The 18,241-nt window shown below is 37.4% G+C and overlaps 1 protein-coding gene across 1 annotated transcript in view; it reads left to right on the top strand.

The window, feature by feature from the left end:
* The first annotated feature begins 498 nt into the window (after positions 1 to 498).
* taldo1 (transaldolase 1) overlaps positions 499 to 18,241 on the top strand; it is a 19,022-nt gene continuing 1,279 nt past the window's right edge. Inside the window, exons 1-7 of the mRNA XM_042490472.2 lie at positions 499 to 671; positions 6,761 to 6,884; positions 7,893 to 8,000; positions 8,972 to 9,103; positions 10,343 to 10,518; positions 16,008 to 16,205; positions 17,634 to 17,779. Coding sequence (XP_042346406.2) covers positions 572 to 671; positions 6,761 to 6,884; positions 7,893 to 8,000; positions 8,972 to 9,103; positions 10,343 to 10,518; positions 16,008 to 16,205; positions 17,634 to 17,779 — 984 coding nt within the window. The 5' untranslated portion in view covers positions 499 to 571. The remainder of the gene's footprint in view (positions 672 to 6,760; positions 6,885 to 7,892; positions 8,001 to 8,971; positions 9,104 to 10,342; positions 10,519 to 16,007; positions 16,206 to 17,633; positions 17,780 to 18,241) is intronic.

Here is an 18,241-nt window from a genome sequence, read left to right as displayed (position 1 = left end):
TTTTTTTTTACTATTTTTTACTATTATATTGTTCCTTTTATCCTGTACCTCATAGCTTCTGTAACACTGCAAATTTCCCCAATGTGGGACTAATAAAGGATTATCTTATCTTATAATAATATTTTGTTTATAATATAAAAATTAAATCAAACAAATTCAATACATGTATTAATTTAAATTATATATATATTTATATATTCTATATTATATTCTATATTTTAGAAAGTCTGGACCTTCAGACACATTGAGAAACCCGACATATTGCAAAATGTTCAAATGAATCTCTCTAATAGAAAAGGAGTTATTTCCCAGCACTGTGTCATGAATCATACGTGTTAAACTGGATTTGTATCACTCATACAGTATTTCTGACTCTTTCATTGTTGTCGCTTACAGTAAGTTTCTCCTTTTTTCCGCGCGAGCTTCCTCAAAGTCTCATCTGTGCGGCGCGCGCTCCCGCTGACTCCATCCCTCCGCTCTCGAGTCGCTGCGCGCGCGCACCCGCCTCACTGACATTCCGCCTGGCCTCACGTGCTTTCTGTGTATAAAAGGGTCCCGGTGTGTGCTCATCATGACCACTGTGTCGCCAGACAAACGGCTGAAAATGGAGTCAGCGCTGAACCAGCTGAAGAAGCACACCGTGGTGGTGGCGGACACCGGAGATTTTAACGGTAAACAACGTCCGTTTTTAACCGGCCGCTAACGTTAGCTTCGTTAGCATGCTAACTAACTGACCAGGAAGGATGCCGCTTAAATGCGAATGACCGCCGTGTCAACCGTGCGTGTTAGCATCGATCTCTCATCGTTTACACTGGCAGGCTTATGGTGGCGAGCTAACTGTGAGGCTAACTAACTTCTGACAGTGTTTTTAAACAATAATTTACCTGCTAACTACTAGCGTTAAAGCGGAAAACCTGATAATCGGATTACTTGTTATTACCGTTACCTAATTTAGCGACTTTACGTTAGCCGCGCTAGCAAACTAGCTAACTAACGTGACGTCTTTTATTTATTACTAAACAATGCAGTTATTTAGTCTCCTAATAACGTATCAAATTACATGTTTTGAGCTATAAGTTACACTCACAATGCATGTGTTGCTAGTGAAAGTTTTGTCACGAAACTAAGTTACAGACTGCTGTGAGACCCGAGTTAACACGCAAAAGGGTGCAAAAAAAGTGAATTTTTGTTTCCTCGTTTGTCCTTTTCACGCCCCAGAGGAAATGGTTATGTTTCTCAATGGATCAGAATGAGGAACTGTGTGCAGTAATACAATTACACTGTGATGTAAACCAGATAGTTCCTCATCCAGAGCTGCAGACTCAGGATGACACGACAAAACTGGTTTGTGACAGTCAGGCGTGACTCTGGAAAACCGACAATAGTACTCCTATTACACCAGCACCAGAGGTGCGTTTTTGCATAGACTTTTAAAAAACTTTGGTATTGTATGACTTTAGCTAAATTAATAATAATAATAATGATAATGTAACTTTATTTGTATAGCACCTTTCATACAAGAAATGCAGCCCAACGTGCTTTGCAAGAAAAGAAATTAAATGCACTAAGTGCTTCGCATCAAAAGACATAATAAAAGCTGCATGTAAAAATAAAATAAAGTCAGATCATGGATAAAACCCACTTGGTAATACTAATAAAAGTAAGATAAAATGAGGATAAAAATTCAGTGCACAGAATGCACAACGTAAAATGGAAAATAAAATATAACCCACTGACATTATTAATAAAATAAGCATAAAAATAGAGGATAAAAATGTGCAGCAGTATGTAAGTGTAAAGTAGAAATTACACAATTGGTTCTCTGTAACTTGGACTAATGAGTTGTTTCATGTATTGGGGGAATAGGCAAAAAAAAAAAAAAAACCACGAAAAGCTGTACAGTTGTATAATTATAATGTGATTATCAGTGATCAGTTACTCAAGCAACAGAGAAATCATTTTAACAGTCATTGTTATAAAGGGATACTTTACCTACAAAATCTCCATTACTACATCAGTTATTTATGCCGTGTTACCTTGAATTCAGTAAACTTGGTTTTTCTAACTTTCCTCCATGAAAAGATGGTGAATATGTTGATTGACATGGAACCACATTTACCACGGCAAAACTTTATCACGTTACAACTCTAACTCAACTTGTGCAGTATAATCCAAGTCTCATTTATCTAGTCAAATGCTCTGTACTTACCAAACATATACATATGCATTTTTGCTTAAAAAAAAAACCAAAACAACAAAAAACCTTTTTTTAAAACTGAACTAAAAGTGCTCTCCTCAAAACCAAACTTCAGTCCTTGCCCAATCAATCAATAAATCAACATGCTTTCAGAAGAGGCATGTCAGAAAAGAAAAGTTCTATTCACAAATTCAAGGTATCATTGTGGACTAATGGTTTACAAATTGTCATTTTTTTGGGGGTAAAGTATTCCTTTAAGTCAATCATAGCATAGCAAAGCAAAAATACAAATCGCTCTCTGATTCCAGCTTCTCAAAAGCGAGTATTTGCTGTTTGTATCATGTCATATGGTTTTGGAATTTTCAAAAACTTAAATTAAGTTTAATTTGCATAGTACCTTTCATGCATCTTTACAGGTGACTGCCGAGGCTAATAGTAAAGTACAAAAATTATTAGTAAAACTGAGAGACTAGACTGAGATTAATGAACATAAAATTTTTCTGACAAAGAGAGAATGGAAATTTTTCATAATTTTTCTCACACTTTAAGATAAGACAAGAAAAGATAAACTTCGTTTATATTAAGGTGAATTAGCAGCAGCTGCATTACAAAGTTAGAGGAGTGCAGATGTGAAGAATGCAATATATACAAGGAGTCACATTGCAGAAAAAGCAAATGTACACCAAAGATAAAACTAGATAACTGTAAGATACATTATATAATAATTAGCTAACAGTAAGGTTCAAACCTACATATACAATGACAAAAACAGGTAATCAGTATAAATGACAAATAGAGTATAAATATTTTTTTTACAGTCTCAGATCTGAGGGATTTGATATAATAATGCAAGAGTGGTTGGTTAAATTTTTTTCATGATTATGTCCATTAATTTCCATTAATTAATGACTGGAATAATAGATTGTATTATGATACATATGTATTATGATTTATAGACTAAAAACAATTAGTCAAAAAACAAATTGACTCATCAGTCGACAGTGATAGTAATTGTAAGTCGATGCTTGTCTGGTCCAACACTACACTACGATCTGAGCTGTGCTGTTCAAATTTGCCTGCAAGTGCAAATGAAAAAAATAGTTTTTCACAAACATGCCCTCCACATTAGCAGTGTCCTCACACAGTGTCGATCTAACAATGTAATCACAACATCCATCAGCCTCAGTGAATACGTCTGTCAGCACTGTCATTAAAAAACAAGTCCGTGGTCGTGATAAGAAGACTGGTTACTCAAGATGTGAGCAAGTATAAGCCACGTTGTTTAAAAAATCTATATATTGCATGAACGTTGCAAGATTTCTCTGGTTTCACTAGATACCTTACACGTTTAGACGTGTTAAAGTCAAGCAGCCTTTTTTCTGTTACTCACAAGAAATGCAAGATCTTGGTCAAACATGGTGTAACAGCACACTCTTGCTTCAGTTACGTAAGAGAGAAAAAAGGTTCTCCAGAAAAAGCTTGAAAGTAACCGGAGGGGCTCTTGTGAAGTTTTGCCCGAGGCTTCTTGGTAACTAATTAGTCTACATTGTTATTGATGCTTTAAAGAAGACGTGCGTTAAGATAAGGTTCCTTGTGAGATAAAGAATTGTTCACTACTGCTTTGGGCAGATGAGACTTGTGTGAATACTAATGTCACATTTAAATTGAAGCGGTGATCTGACTGTGATGTTTAATACATTAATGATTTTGTTTAGTCATTTAAGGTTATTTGGAATGACAGTTTGATGCATTTAGTGATTTAATCTCTTGTATTTCCGCTGAATGATTTGTGTAGAAAGCTGTTTTTGTGAACACAAACCTGGCATGACAAGCGTTCACTTGCAGGTGCCGAGTGCAGGATATAGTAGCATCTAGTGGTGAAGTTTTAAAATAAAATGAACCCAAACTTCTCCCATGTGTCAACTGTGTAGTGGCTAACGTGAAAAGTGAATTGCCCTGTGTAGAGCCGATATTTGGTTTGTCAGCTTTGGACTGCAGTAGGAACTCATTTTGGGCTACTATAGAGACAAATGCCAAAAATGAAAGATAAATGCTCCGCATATGTAGTTGCAACTGTGAGATGTTCATTGTACAAAAACTGTCACAGAAAATAAAGCAGTTTCACATTATACAGTATTACATAATTATTTCTATTTTCAGTTACAGTGACCCTTAAAGAAATGAAAAGAGAAGTATTTTTTTGTTGTTGAACAATTTACTACTATATTTAAAACTCTTTTTAATGGAAAAAGAAAAGTTTTTTTTATGGAAAGCAAGTGTAAACAGTTTTCCTTTTTGAAAACAACTAAAGATTCTTCATCTGGTTACTTTTTTCCTCTTTTTTCTGTAGATAAGCAAATGTACACAGCATAATAATTGTCAATTTTCATACCGCTGTATGCCTCGAAACCAGTTTACCATTGCAACCCTAAAGTCCAGATAAAAACAACTCGTTTTAAGGTTACAACAACGCAGTGATTCTTTGTTTCACATTATGCATATGTGAAAACAAAGTCATAAATATTATATTCAGTTTCTGCCATTATATCCCCCTAAATCCTTCACACTACCTTTCAAAGCACATTCATCTGTTTAAAACAGAAGTTCCTTGTTTCTTATTTTGTGGCGAATGAGTTGTTTCCCCACATGCTTTTACACAAACTTTTTTTTTTTAACTCGATGCTCCAACTAACCACCAAATCATGCAACTGCAAACTTTTTTTTAAGATACAGCTGCACTCGTACCATAAAGTCATCATTTGCATTAATTCTGCTGTAAGGTGCATGCAAACGTGGTTGGTGCACACTTATATCCAACTTATAAATTTCCTCTAAAAGTGAAACCAGCATTCTTAATTGCATATTTTAAACGTATGTATGAGCTTGCACAGAAAAGACTGGACAAGCTTGGTAATCTTTTATTTGTGTTTAAGCTTTACTTTATAATTTCAGGCTGTATTTTTATCCAGCTGGTGAATCGGGCACCAGGTAGTTCATCTCTTGGGAATACCGCTGTAGTCAGCAGCACTTCAACTGTGTAGAGTCTTCTTGAACTGTTGATCACGAGTGTGAGTCCAAACCTGCTGACCTGCAGAAGGATCCAATTTTTTTTTTTAAAGGGGGGATTGAGAGATAACTGGCTCCAGAACAGAGAGCGGCTTTGTTCTTAGGCTGAAGAGCTGGCAGCGGAGGCCGGACTACGCTGAAACAATCGAGCTCTGACATGAAACCACTGTGCTTCATGAAAAGGCTGCTCATGCATATCAAATTAAAATGTGCCGTTCGGTTCTGTAAACTGCAACAGGATGTTTTCGAGTTCTGTATTTATGGAATACATTAATATGATATGTTGCAGCAGATAATAACGATTATTCAACTCTTTAGTCAGTTTATCATAATGTTTCAAATAGTTGAAGTGTACATTTTTCGGCATTCAGGATTCCTTTAGCTACTTATTTAGGAGATTTGAACTAGTTAGTGGGTAATCACTGCGTCAGTGTTTTTTCTTTTTCACATTACATTTAACGATGCAGCATAAGCAGACTTTTTCGGGGAGTCCGTGAATTCCCAGCAGCATATAATTAGCCTTTAGTAATTAACTGAAGACTGTTAAATCATTAATCAGTACCCTTCTTTCCTCCTGAAGGTGGTTTAAAACTGTATTTTTTATGTCAACAGAAACTGATAACCATCTGCTTCTTCTGACTCTGGATAATTTGTTTTTACAGGAGGGTGCAGCAATATTTTTATACAGCAGATGGCGCCATTAGACCTGACAGCATCAGTATTTTTAAGAGTCCAAATAAGGCAGTTCTTTCCTTTTACATTTGATTTTTTTCCTACACAAAAACACATTTTGAATGAATGAGATGAAAATCTTGATGTTCAGCTGGTTACACTTTGTCAGTTCGATATCAAGTCCTCAGAGGAGGTTTTAGATCGACTTACGGCCAGTGATGTATCGCTTTTGAGGCTTACTATAATTATAAAATCCGGTTCTTTTTCAGTCCACTAGATACATTTTAGTACAGTAAAAATGGCTGAAGTGAGATGTTCAGACCGAAAACTTTAAAGCATTTGGAAAAACAACCAATGTTGAAAAAGTTTTTCTTTGGGGACGTAATTTGGAGATGACAAAGGTCCGATGTATCAGTATTCTTTGTTGCAATTCTCAGCATATCACATCTTGTTCAAAATCACATTAATATTATGTTGTGACTTGAATATTGAGATGATAACGAATCCCCGTCCCTACTGAAGCTCCTAAAATGTTTCTGTGTCTTGACGGTGTACATGTTGTGTTAATGTTGACAGATCTTTGACCTTAACATTGCGAACATCTGCAGAGAATAAGGGTTTCAGTTAATTATTTAATTATCCTTTACTGGGTCAGAAAATAGAAAAGAAATCTGACAAAATATCTAATTTTCAAATAGTTTATTAAGAAATGTATCCCAATTCCATACCAGGCTTGTGGATGTTTCATAATTGATATTTATAGGAATTTTTGGAGTGTGTATATGTGACTTTTATCTCTTTTTGCTTTGTCTTCCCGTCCTCCAGCCATCGACGAGTACAAGCCTCAAGATGCCACCACTAACCCATCCCTCATCCTCGCTGCCGCCAAGATGCCGGCCTACCAGCACCTGTTGGATCCGGCCATCAAATACGGCATCGCCAAAGGCGGGTAAGATGTTGGACACGAATGAGAGCTCAACACCACAACATAAGATTAAACCATTTCTTTGTTTGGATAGCTGCTGGGCAGAAGCCAAACGAGCCGAAAACAAACAGCCTTGAAGTCACTGGCTAAAGAAAGGGAACATTTTTGTGGTTTTGTAGATGTTACACAGTACAAGCACACAGTTAACTGTAATTTGTCTGATGCATTTCTAAAGATTCATGAAAAACTGCCTTTAGTGTTTAGTGACGCTCTCCACATTTTTTAGAAATGTTAATTGGATTTGTTACTCTGCAACTTACTGGTTAAGTACTTATATTTGTAAAATTTCACCTCAGTCAAGCAACCTCTTTGAATGTGCAAAATTAGCTTTAGGATGAATTGATGTCATTGTTCTTAAAATGTCCTTTGCACTGCAATTCAGACAATTTTCATGCATTTCAAGAACAGAAATCTGAAAATTGAATGAAGACAGGTCCCAAAATATCGTTTTATTCTGTTGACATATCAGAGTCAAAGGTTTCTACAAAGGGAATTGTGGATATATCTTTATATCACTCGTACGTGCTACTGAAGTTGAAAGTCTAAAAAAAAAAAAGCTAATTTTAAGAAATTCTCTCTACAGATATGTTATGTAAACTGACACACCTTTAGTGACCAAAAATAAGACATTTGGTTACAACTTTTAACTAAAGATACCATCACAAAACCCATCGCTTACTGTCATAAAGACAATTTTTGTATTGCAATTCTTTGGAAATTGTATCTTTCAATATGCAAAAGAAGCATTATCTAATTAAATATGCACTTTTTGCATGTTTCAGAACAGAAATCAGATCTGAAATATACACCTGAATGTGTATTTTGCAGGTTTTCTTTCCAAGTAGGAAAGAAGACGATGTTATGGAAGCAAAATATCCCACAATCATAAAATTTACCAATGCATTTCAAACTATATTTCCATCTGGAGCATCTCCTCTTAATCAGCTTTCTAATCTTTCCCTCTTTGTCCAGAACTGAAGACGAGCAGGTCGCCAACACCATGGACAAGCTGTTTGTGAGTTTCGGGCTAGAGATCCTGAAGAAGGTCCCAGGCAGAGTCTCTACTGAGGTGGATGCCAGGTACGTGCAAACAACATGTCACAAGGAGGTAATTATGACAGGAAACGTGTAAGAAAATGTGCACCGTCTTGAGCTTTAAAAAAAAAAGAAACAACATGTAGACTGAGAGATGCCTGCAGACAGCTGGTATGCAGAGACCACGTTGTTGGTTATGTCATCACTCTAGTATGAAGAACTTAATCACAGTATTTTGGTGTCCTCTGGCATAGCGTCACACAAAAAGTTTCACTGGTACCATTTCATGTCACATCTTTAATGAAGGATGGGATCTGCTGGCAGTCACATTGGTGATTTATAATTGATTTATAAGTAGTAAAATATTATAGAATATCATGTTTTTCCTTGAGAAAACCTTTCACTTAGGTTTTTCTGCAAAAATAAAAGTTGCTTAACCCTCTGAAATCTGCATCGGCATCAGTTTTCTTGTGTTGGTTCAGATGCCTTTCACAAGCTATTTGACCCTTTGAAACCTGAGCAAATAGGTTTTGAAAACATGGAAGTCGATATTTGTATTTAATAAATTTTATATGTAAAATTACAGTATAGAAAAATATACACATATATTTTTCACCACCTTTCCACTTTTTTGGAGTCATGTTTTGTTTGTTTTCATTTTTTACTTTATTTTATTTATTTATTTTTGTTTATTTTCAGGTAATTTTCTTGTAGCTTTTTGGGTTTTTTTTTTCTAAACTAATTTCCTGCAATTTTTTGGCGATGTTTTGATAAATTTCTCATTGCTCACTCACTATGATTTTGAAAGGGTTAACCAGGATTTAGCAGCATGTCTGAAACCAGCATATGAGGCTCAGTGTATTTTATGCAGTAACTGGATGACCCGCTCTACCTCCTGAGCCTCCACCGCCCCAGTAAATCATAAAAATTAGTCATAAATAAACCAAAATGATTGTGTGGAGTGCAGCGCAGCGTTTAAATGTGTAATATCTGTGTTGTTTCTCTTCATCTGTCAGACTATCTTTCGATAAAGATGAAATGGTTGCTAAGGCCCTGAGGCTCATCGCCCTCTACGAAGAAGCCGGCATCAGTAAGGAGCGAGTTCTCATCAAGCTGTCATCCACATGGGAGGGGATCCAGGCCGGCAGGTGAGCCTGTGATGTTAGATGTGCTCGCCTACCGTTTATTATCTCCGCCAGGCATCAGCCTCTGGGGGGGGATCATGCACTCGATCACGTGTGTGTCCATGTGTGTATCTGTCTGCAGCTAATCAGTCAGCCTGGTATTTTGTGCGCACATTTATGACTGTGCTCAGAGACCTCTCATGGTGGTGTTGATACTGAATCTTTGAAAAAACTGATTTATTGACTGTTTTTATCATAATTGACCCTCACTGCTTTTACCTGGCTGTTAGAGGCCGCAGCGATCAACATTTAATTTATTTATTTTATTTCTTTTTTGTGGTTTTATGGCATTTAAAGGGTTAGAATTACAATGAATAATGAATATTTTATAATTATGATTAGGACTGATGTTGGTGAAAAATAAATTTAATGAAAGAAGAAAATAATAATTTTGTGTGTACAATATTAAAGCGGGCCCTAAGAGTTAATATAATATCATAATGTGATGTGAGACTGGATATCGTTTTAGATATTTGATATCCTCATATTGTGAGTGATACCTTTTCCTGGTTTTAAATTCTGCAAAAAATATCCAACAAATTAAACTGGAAGGGAAACATTCATCCAGTCTGGCTAATTTCAAATAAAATGTAACTAAATAAAGCATACACAGCCAAGAAAAAGTCCATCATAGCACAAGGTGGTGCGCAGTGGCCAGCTGCCTCTAATTCCTTGCTGTCAGGTTAAAAACTATTGTGATATTTGACAATCTCCATATCATTCAGCCCTAATCTTGACTGGTAGCTACAACTGGGAATCTTACAATGGAAGCTGCCTTAAAAATGAAGATTACCTCAGCTAACAAAAAGATGGCGAAACCGGTCCCTAGCAATGTCCCCCATTCGAGACAACCTTTGTTTTATTTTTGCCACTTTTTATCTTTGTCTTTATTTGTAGTGCGCACAACTTTATGACCAGATACCAGACGTTTACAGGACGGGTAGACAAAGTGCCCCGCCTGTCAGCCCCCCATGCTGCCTCACCGTCGAGGAATTAATGATATCATTCTTTTTAAAAATAAATAAATATATATGTATAAAGAAATAAATTTGACATGTAAGGTTGAAATAATGTCCCTAAATAATCTATAGCTCAAGTTTTGCATTTGAAAACTGAAACAAAGAAGTAATGTATTCTCAAAATCGCATCATATTACATCAGCTTGTTAATTTTTTTTATATGTATTGTTTTTGTCTTGCACAGGGAGTTGGAGGAGAAGCACGGCATTCACTGCAACATGACCCTGCTGTTCTCTTTCGCTCAGGCCGTGGCCTGTGCAGAAGCAAATGTCACACTTATATCACCCTTCGTTGGGCGCATCTTCGACTGGTACAAGGAGAACACAGACCGCAAAAGCTACGAGCCACATGAAGACCCAGGTAATGCAGGCTATCCAGTACAAACACAGCACTTCTGTGTTTAAAAAAAAAAACTCCACAGGGCACCTTTCAAGTTAAAACACGACCATCTTACTAAATGGGGAGGTATTTGTTGTTGTTAGGGTTAATATTCAACACCACATGTAGGAAGATAAACTGCAGCGTACAAGTTTCAATAACTAATGAACTGAATTCATACATCATTTTCCAAAACAAAATAAAAAACTAACATAGTGCTGATTACGTCACAGCTCCAACTGTGTCGCTAATCTGTGATTTAGTGATCTGTCTGTATCAAAACAGTGAAAAAGTTCAAACCTTTGACTGCAGTATTCACGTACAGCGTTATTCATGAGTCTGAGACAGTTTGCTGTGACTCACATTAATGCAAGTGATGCCCATGCATCAGAGATCAGAGTATTTGGGTTTCCATCCAAATGTAACGCACATTTTTAGACTAAAAAAGGGAATGTGAATTTATTTGCTTTTTTCTGAGAATATTGGTCCTTGGAGATAAGCGGTGGATGGCACTAATTCTCCAGTCAGTTGCTGCTGCAGCAGAGGAAGCAATGAGATAACATCATTTATACCCTTGTTCCACCAAAATTTTCACATGTATACAGGTCAGTGAAAATGTGACAGTGGCTACTTCTTTTCTATATTCAGTCTAACAAATTTGGTAACGACTACATTGCGAACAATGTTCAAGTGATGCTAGGATGGAGACGGACAGCATTTTGTGACGACATGTCATTGCATCTAGATATAAATAAAAGGGCTAAAATAAGTGCATCCATCAGGTGTCACACTTCCATCACTGCCGATCAAAGCCAATTATAGCTGGAGCCAACAAATTCCCGTGACTACTGAGGAGTCATTTGACCAGGCGGTGAATACCACCCGTCACCTTTTCCCAGAAATAAAAAGCCAGATGTTATTGGTTGCTATAGGGTTTTTTTGTGCAGTTAGAAAAGGGGTTCAAGAGAGCACCAGGTAAAACTCAAATAGGGAAAACAATGGATGTATAACAGCAGAAAGAACGCTAGACAATGGAGAAAGAGTTTCAAACGACTAATATCACAGCTCGGTGATCTGTGCAAAGATAAGTGCGTTACAAAACTCCAAAAGCGATGAGGAGAACTTGCAGTGACCTGTGCAGTGACTGTACGTCATCATCTATTCACTGAATCTCTTTTCATATTACTCAGTCATATTTACCCATTATTGATACTTTCTTCAACCTCTCCAAAGTGCAAAAACTTTTGACATTTTGAATTTTCAGGGTTTTTTTTATTAATGCAAAAGTTAAAAATGTTCATAATAAGAGGTGGATGAAAACACGTCTAGTGCCTTTGCTTGTGTCATACAACACTGTCTAGCTGATGCAGTCAGACAGGGTGGGTGGTGCAGTTGACATTGCTCCCCTTTTCTGTTTCTGATACACTTACAGGTGTTCAGAGTTTTAAAAAAATATGCCACCTCACCGGAGACACCAGTCTCTAAATCCTGACAGTCTCTTTCAAACTTTTTCATGTGTATTAAAGCACCAAGCCTTCAGACATGTGACGACAGACAAAACAAATGATGCAATATGCAATGCAAATACAGTTCTCTCTATAACTGTGTTGGTAAAAAAACCTTCACAATGTGATTTATTGTCTTTCGTCAGAGTATCAGTGTTGATGCCACTATCAGATTAGCCTGCCACTAACGATTTTTTAAAACTAAAATGGTGATAGAAAGTCAGACTATAAGTCAGACATGCCATGTTTAATTTACCAGAGCTGAATTTGACGTCTTCAAATGGTGTTTTATTTAACCAAAAGTCCAAAAATCCCAATGCTTTTCCATTTATAATAATGATAATAAATATACAAAAATTAATAATAAACTTTATTAATTAAGTGCTTTACATGGGGCAAATAATAGCAATCAATTTCAAGAAATACAAAAAACAGAAGTCCCAACAATAAAGACAAATACTACCAATGAAACAGATGAGCAAAGTTGGCAATTAACTGCCCTGAAGATTGCACTGAGGCAAATAAAATCAAACAATTAAAATGATCAAAAATAAAAGAATACAATGCACAATGACAACAGGTTGTTTCATAAATGTTTTCAACACAAAAACAAACCAAAAAACCCAGAAAAAAACAATAACAATAAATCAAATAAGAGCCGTTTAAAATAAATCGCTTTAAAGAAGCAGAAAATCAACATGATTGTCTTTTTCGCTTTAGAAAATGATTATTTGATTTGAGAAATGGTTGCCAAGTAATTTGATTCATTTTAAACATCGTTATCATCGCAGAATCACTGCATCATTGCAAACTAATTCTTATTTCCATGTGACACCACCCTAAAACGTACCTCACCTGAGCTTGAACTGTCATTTATGTGTTATAAAACACAAACGTCCACATAGTTACAGGTGTATCTTCACTGTTGATGAAACTTGAGGTGCTTCTTTCGTCTTGTGGAAAATATGACGCACACAGTTATTTTGTGCGTTACCTTGCAACCCAGCGCTCATAGGTAACAGACGAGGATCGTCAGGTGCTGACGGCCCTGATAATTAAGCGATAAGACAAGACTAAAGTAAGAAAAGAAACCTGTTGTATAATTTGCTCCTGAGGCGTGTGAAAAGTGGAGGTCTGTGCAGTCGTTTACAGCAGCTCGTTGCAGGTGTGAAATTAACCTACGGATCTGAGATGAGTCCCGTGTGACAGTATGCATCACTCAAATAAAGGCACAGCAGATGGAAAACATACCTGACAATTACATGATTAACCTCTTCCAGTCCGCGATGACGCCAGCGTCCTCTGCTGACATTCATGTTGTTCATGTCAGAGGTTGTGGCAGGCGAAGTTTAGCGCTGGAGTCAAGATACTGGTTCATCTGAGCCTAGAAGACCGACGTCAGGGATACGCAGCTCGCTTTGCTTGGGGGGGCCAGGGGCCAGTCGCAGTAGACTCATACATGGTCCTAGGGATTTAAGGACATTTATCAGAATTTAGGAAGTTTCTAGGACTTCAGGACATTTCTACAATTTTAGGCCGTTTCTAGGATTTTAGGACACATCCCCGGTTTTTGGTAAAGTTTGGTTGAATTTACGTGGGCGAAAAATGGCATGGCCATTTTCATAGAGGTCCCTTCAACTCTCATCTCAAGATATCTTAATGAAAATGGGCTCTGTGGGTCCCCTTGAGTCTCTGCTTTGCAGACATGCCACTTTATACTAGTCCCATGCAGTTTGGGGCAAAGAACATGCAGGGTTCTTTTTGTGCAGTACAAATTTCATTATTTGAATATTTCTGTGTTTACAATATATTTCTGACTTGATTTTTTTCTGATATTTCTCACCTTTCTTTCCTTAAAAAGACAAATGAGTTTATGGTAGGGGATTGGTGGAGTGGAGGTGTTAATCAGTTGAATGGGAACGACTTCATACACACACATAGATATATATATATATCTGCAAAGACTGCTACTTTCCTTTGATCTCACATGCATTACCTGAATTTCTAGCTGACTGTATATGTTGCATGCCCCATAAAAATCTCATCAGTCTTGTGTCAAATATTTTCCGGTGGCCACACATCTGTAAAACTGCTGACACGACACCTCGAACTGCAAACAAGGTCAATTAAGACTCTTTCTATGATAACTCCAGTGAAATGGATAGATGCCATCTTGGCATCCAGTGTCGAATTATTATATATCTGTGATAGGAAGGTTATAAGGCTTCGTACCACTGGAAAAAGTCACAGCAGCTGAGTGTCTGAAGCTTTCTTTGCACAGTCGGTGTCTGTGGTGCAGCAGAATGAAGCCCCGCCACTTTTTCCCCCTGATGAGGAAGTAGATTATTGTTGTAGATTATTTGCACTTTGTATAATACTGTTGAACCTCCTATACATTTTTTAAGCGCTTGCAGATCTAACCACTGAAACGTTCATGTCAGAGAGCCAGTAAAAACAAATGGAATAGTCTTAGTTGACATTTTGAAATCAATCAGCACAACTTAATTCTCAATATGACAACCTGTGCAGAAAACATTTCACCTCAGAAGCTGCCTGTCGCCTTCGAGCGGTACGGTCTGTCGCTCGCCAGCTTTTCTCTCGTTTAACTTCCTTTTCATATTATAGTTTTAATTAACTAATGTGGTATAAGGACATTAGGAAGAAATATTTATTTCACAGAGATCCTAAAGTGCTTAACAAAAACTTTTAAAACACACAAGAAAGAAATAATATATATAATTATAAATAATCATAATGTATGTAAACATGCCTCTGTAGGAACAGTGGTTACGTAACCTTGGAAACCAGCTGCAGGTTAATCGGGTGTGCTGCTGTACTCAAACAAATAACACCACATCTCTGCTTTTTAATGCTTAAACTATAGGCGTGTTCTGTATATGTAAGGAATAAAAGAATATATATATATATATATATATATATATATATATATATATATATATATATATGAATGAATGACAATTAAAGGAGCAGTGTGCAGGATTTAGTGGCATCTTGTGGTGAGGATTGCAGATTGCAACCAGTTGAAACTTCTCCCGGTTAGGATTTTTTTAGTGTTTTTTGTTTAGGAGGTTTTTAACAGGAGATGAATTATCAGCAGAGGTCTCTTTCTCTACCTAAAAGAAACAGACCAGATGATTTAAACCTTTAAAAAACACTGAATAACACAGTTTCACGTTACAAATCAATGGATGACAGGCGGATATCTTTTATCTGCTGACGTTCAGGAGGTTTTTACCAGGATCCAGATTATCCACAGAGGTCTTTTCTCAACAAAAAAACAATGCATAAAGCAGTTTCTTGTTAAATAATGTATTTTCAACACGGCTTGTAGTGGAAGGGCTGATAACAATGGTGACTGACACAAAAATGAGAATGCCCCTTTTTAGAGACACTTTTTGGTTTGTCCGTTTTGGATTGCTACAGAAATATGGCAATCTCTGTTGACAAGGACCGACTCGACCGAATATAGATATACACTGCTCAAAGAACAAAAACACAACAATTCTTATTTTCAGGTGATTATACACTTAAAAAAACACATACTTATTATATTAAATTTCTGCTAATATATCCTCATAAATCCGACACACTGGATTTTTAAATACGAAATTAAAATGAAAGGAAGTGATTGATTTTGACTGAGTTTTTATGGCCCTTTTCATCATATTAATGGACAACGAGAGTCTAACCCAACCTCTGCTACAGAGATGTTTAGTCTCTACATCCATTATGAGGTACTTTTTCTCATGAACTCAATAACAATCTCACATTTTTCCACCAAAAAAAGGAATTACATTATTACAATAGTATGCTCTTCAGAAATATCCATCTGTTAGGACTTGATTAACACTGGGTTAAACTTAAATGGAACTGGCACCACAGATGCTCTTATGTTTAGCATTTAACACATCAGGGCTTTAAATTTGTTCTCCTCTCCCTCCTCAGGTGTGCTGAGTGTGACCAAGATTTACAACTACTACAAGAAGTTTGGCTACAGCACGGTGGTGATGGGCGCCTCCTTCAGGAACACGGGGCAGGTGAAAGCCCTGGCGGGCTGCGATCTGCTCACCATCTCCCCCGGGCTGCTAGCTGAGCTCAGCCAGGACCACAGCGCCGTCACAGCGATGCTCAAAGTGGAGAAAGGTATGACTGTGTGACACAAAATCTGCCTTTCTGTGAGATACTGTCATCAGTAACGTTGTCAGTTTTAGTTTTATTGTGCCCTGAAAGTCAGTGAGCATAAAAAAGGAGGAAGTTTTACCACTTAATTCAACAGACCACTGATATGTTAAATAGCCTTGAAAATAATGTTAAAAAGCCCCTGAATCAAAATCGGATCATTGCAGACTTTGTGATATTGGCAGATATTGGATTGCTGTCTAAAGAATTGATATTATATCATATTGTGATGAAACTGGTGATTTGCACCCCTATTGATATCTATAAAATTCTGGTTTTAATCGTATATTAATTAAAATCTTTTCAGGTAGAGGTCCCTGATGCAAAATGTGATCAATTTAGGAGGGCTTGTCCCAAATATTCAACTATTCAAGTATTCGTTATATGTTTAGGCATTTAAATTTTATTTCATTTTTTGCACTAATGCGATGTCATTGTTTGTGATCGTGTTGCGGATGTCACACACACACACACACACACACACACACACACACACACACACACAGTGGCAGTAATGATCATTTTACCCAACGGTTATTAATTTCAGTATTTCAGACGCACAACCAAATTGTACAGACTTATTTAGAAACAGGTGTTGAGAGGATCACACTTCCTCAAAGTAGTACATTTTTATGATTTCACATGACAAATAAATGATTAATGTGTTGATGTTCTCAGAGATAAACCTTCCATAGCATCAGTTATTGCTTTGACACTGCCCGAATCTGCAGCGTTAGGCTTGCTTGTCGTTATACACCATATTTGGGTGAAGCCGTCGTGAATGAATGTGATCAGCCATCCTGAGAACTCCGGCTCGTACAGCCAAAATGTTCCTGCAGCGGGCACGGTGGCGGGGGGGTGGGACAAAGCTGCGACACAAGACTGCGGTGGGTTTAATCGCAGTTTCAGTCTGGGCTCCACCCCTGACGAATACATATTTTCATGGCATGAGGTAAAAATAATTATAGCTTATATGTTCTACCTGCAGCTCATGTTAATGCAAACAATGTTGCACTGACACCTGCTATTAAAATGTCACATGTACTTCATTCTTTGCAGCTGAAGTGTCCTTTTAATAAATATGAAGTTGAACCAGATTAAAAAATCATGAATACACGATTAGCTTTCAAAAACACTATTTGCATCCTTAGGACTTGTTTAGCAGGGATTTTTTTTAACTTGTGTTCAGAAACTCTGACGCATAATCAAACCCTGCATCACGGTCTCTCGGTCCATTTAATATTCACTCAGCAGAAGCAATTTCTGAATATTGCGAGAAGTAAACGTAAACCACGGTGGACAACAAAATCTATTTTTGCAGCAATATATAAAACCCAAAAACTAAGAGCTGTGCAGTTATTTCTCCCTTGATCCCGATGTTTTGTTTTGCAGCTAAGGCCTGTGATCTGGAGAAGGTCCACCTGGATGAGAAGGATTTCCGCTGGCAGCACAATGAGGACCGCATGGCGGTGGAGAAACTGTCAGACGGCATCCGCAAGTTTGCTGCTGATGCCATCAAGCTGGAGACCATGATCAAAGTGAGTCCTTCTGTTTTTGGGCAGATGTTCATGTCTGTTAAATCTGATATTAACCTGGACAGCGCTCAACAGAAGTGTAAACGACCATGAAGACGGACCCTAAATGACTTGCTGAGGTGGTCTGGGACCCGTTTGACCACACATCTCCAGTGATTCTCACAGAGTGTGTGCGTGGCGGTACCTGACGACGGGTGGCCTCTGTTTGATCGGTCTGTTTTCACTGCAGCGTCAAACATTTTTGCGGGTCTGTGAATGCAGAGCAGCAGGCTGAGCTCTTTGTGAGCTCTTTTTTTCCTCTGCAGCAGTTTTTCACTCACAGGACGGATAATTGATCTGCAGTTCCCTTCAGAGCTGATCAGATCACAGCAGTGGATGAGAGGAGCTTGTTTTCAGATGTACATGTTTAGACCCAGCAGAGTGAACATTAAAATGTCACTTTCAATTTACCTGGCGTTCTGCTGC

This window comes from Plectropomus leopardus, chromosome 1, assembly GCF_026936395.1.
Source record: "Plectropomus leopardus strain MGB_pleo_1.0 chromosome 1, ASM2693639v1, whole genome shotgun sequence".
NCBI lineage: Eukaryota > Metazoa > Chordata > Actinopteri > Perciformes > Serranidae > Plectropomus > Plectropomus leopardus.
The sequence above is the reverse complement of the archived record's forward strand: the minus strand, read 5'-3'. Positions and strand labels throughout refer to the sequence as shown.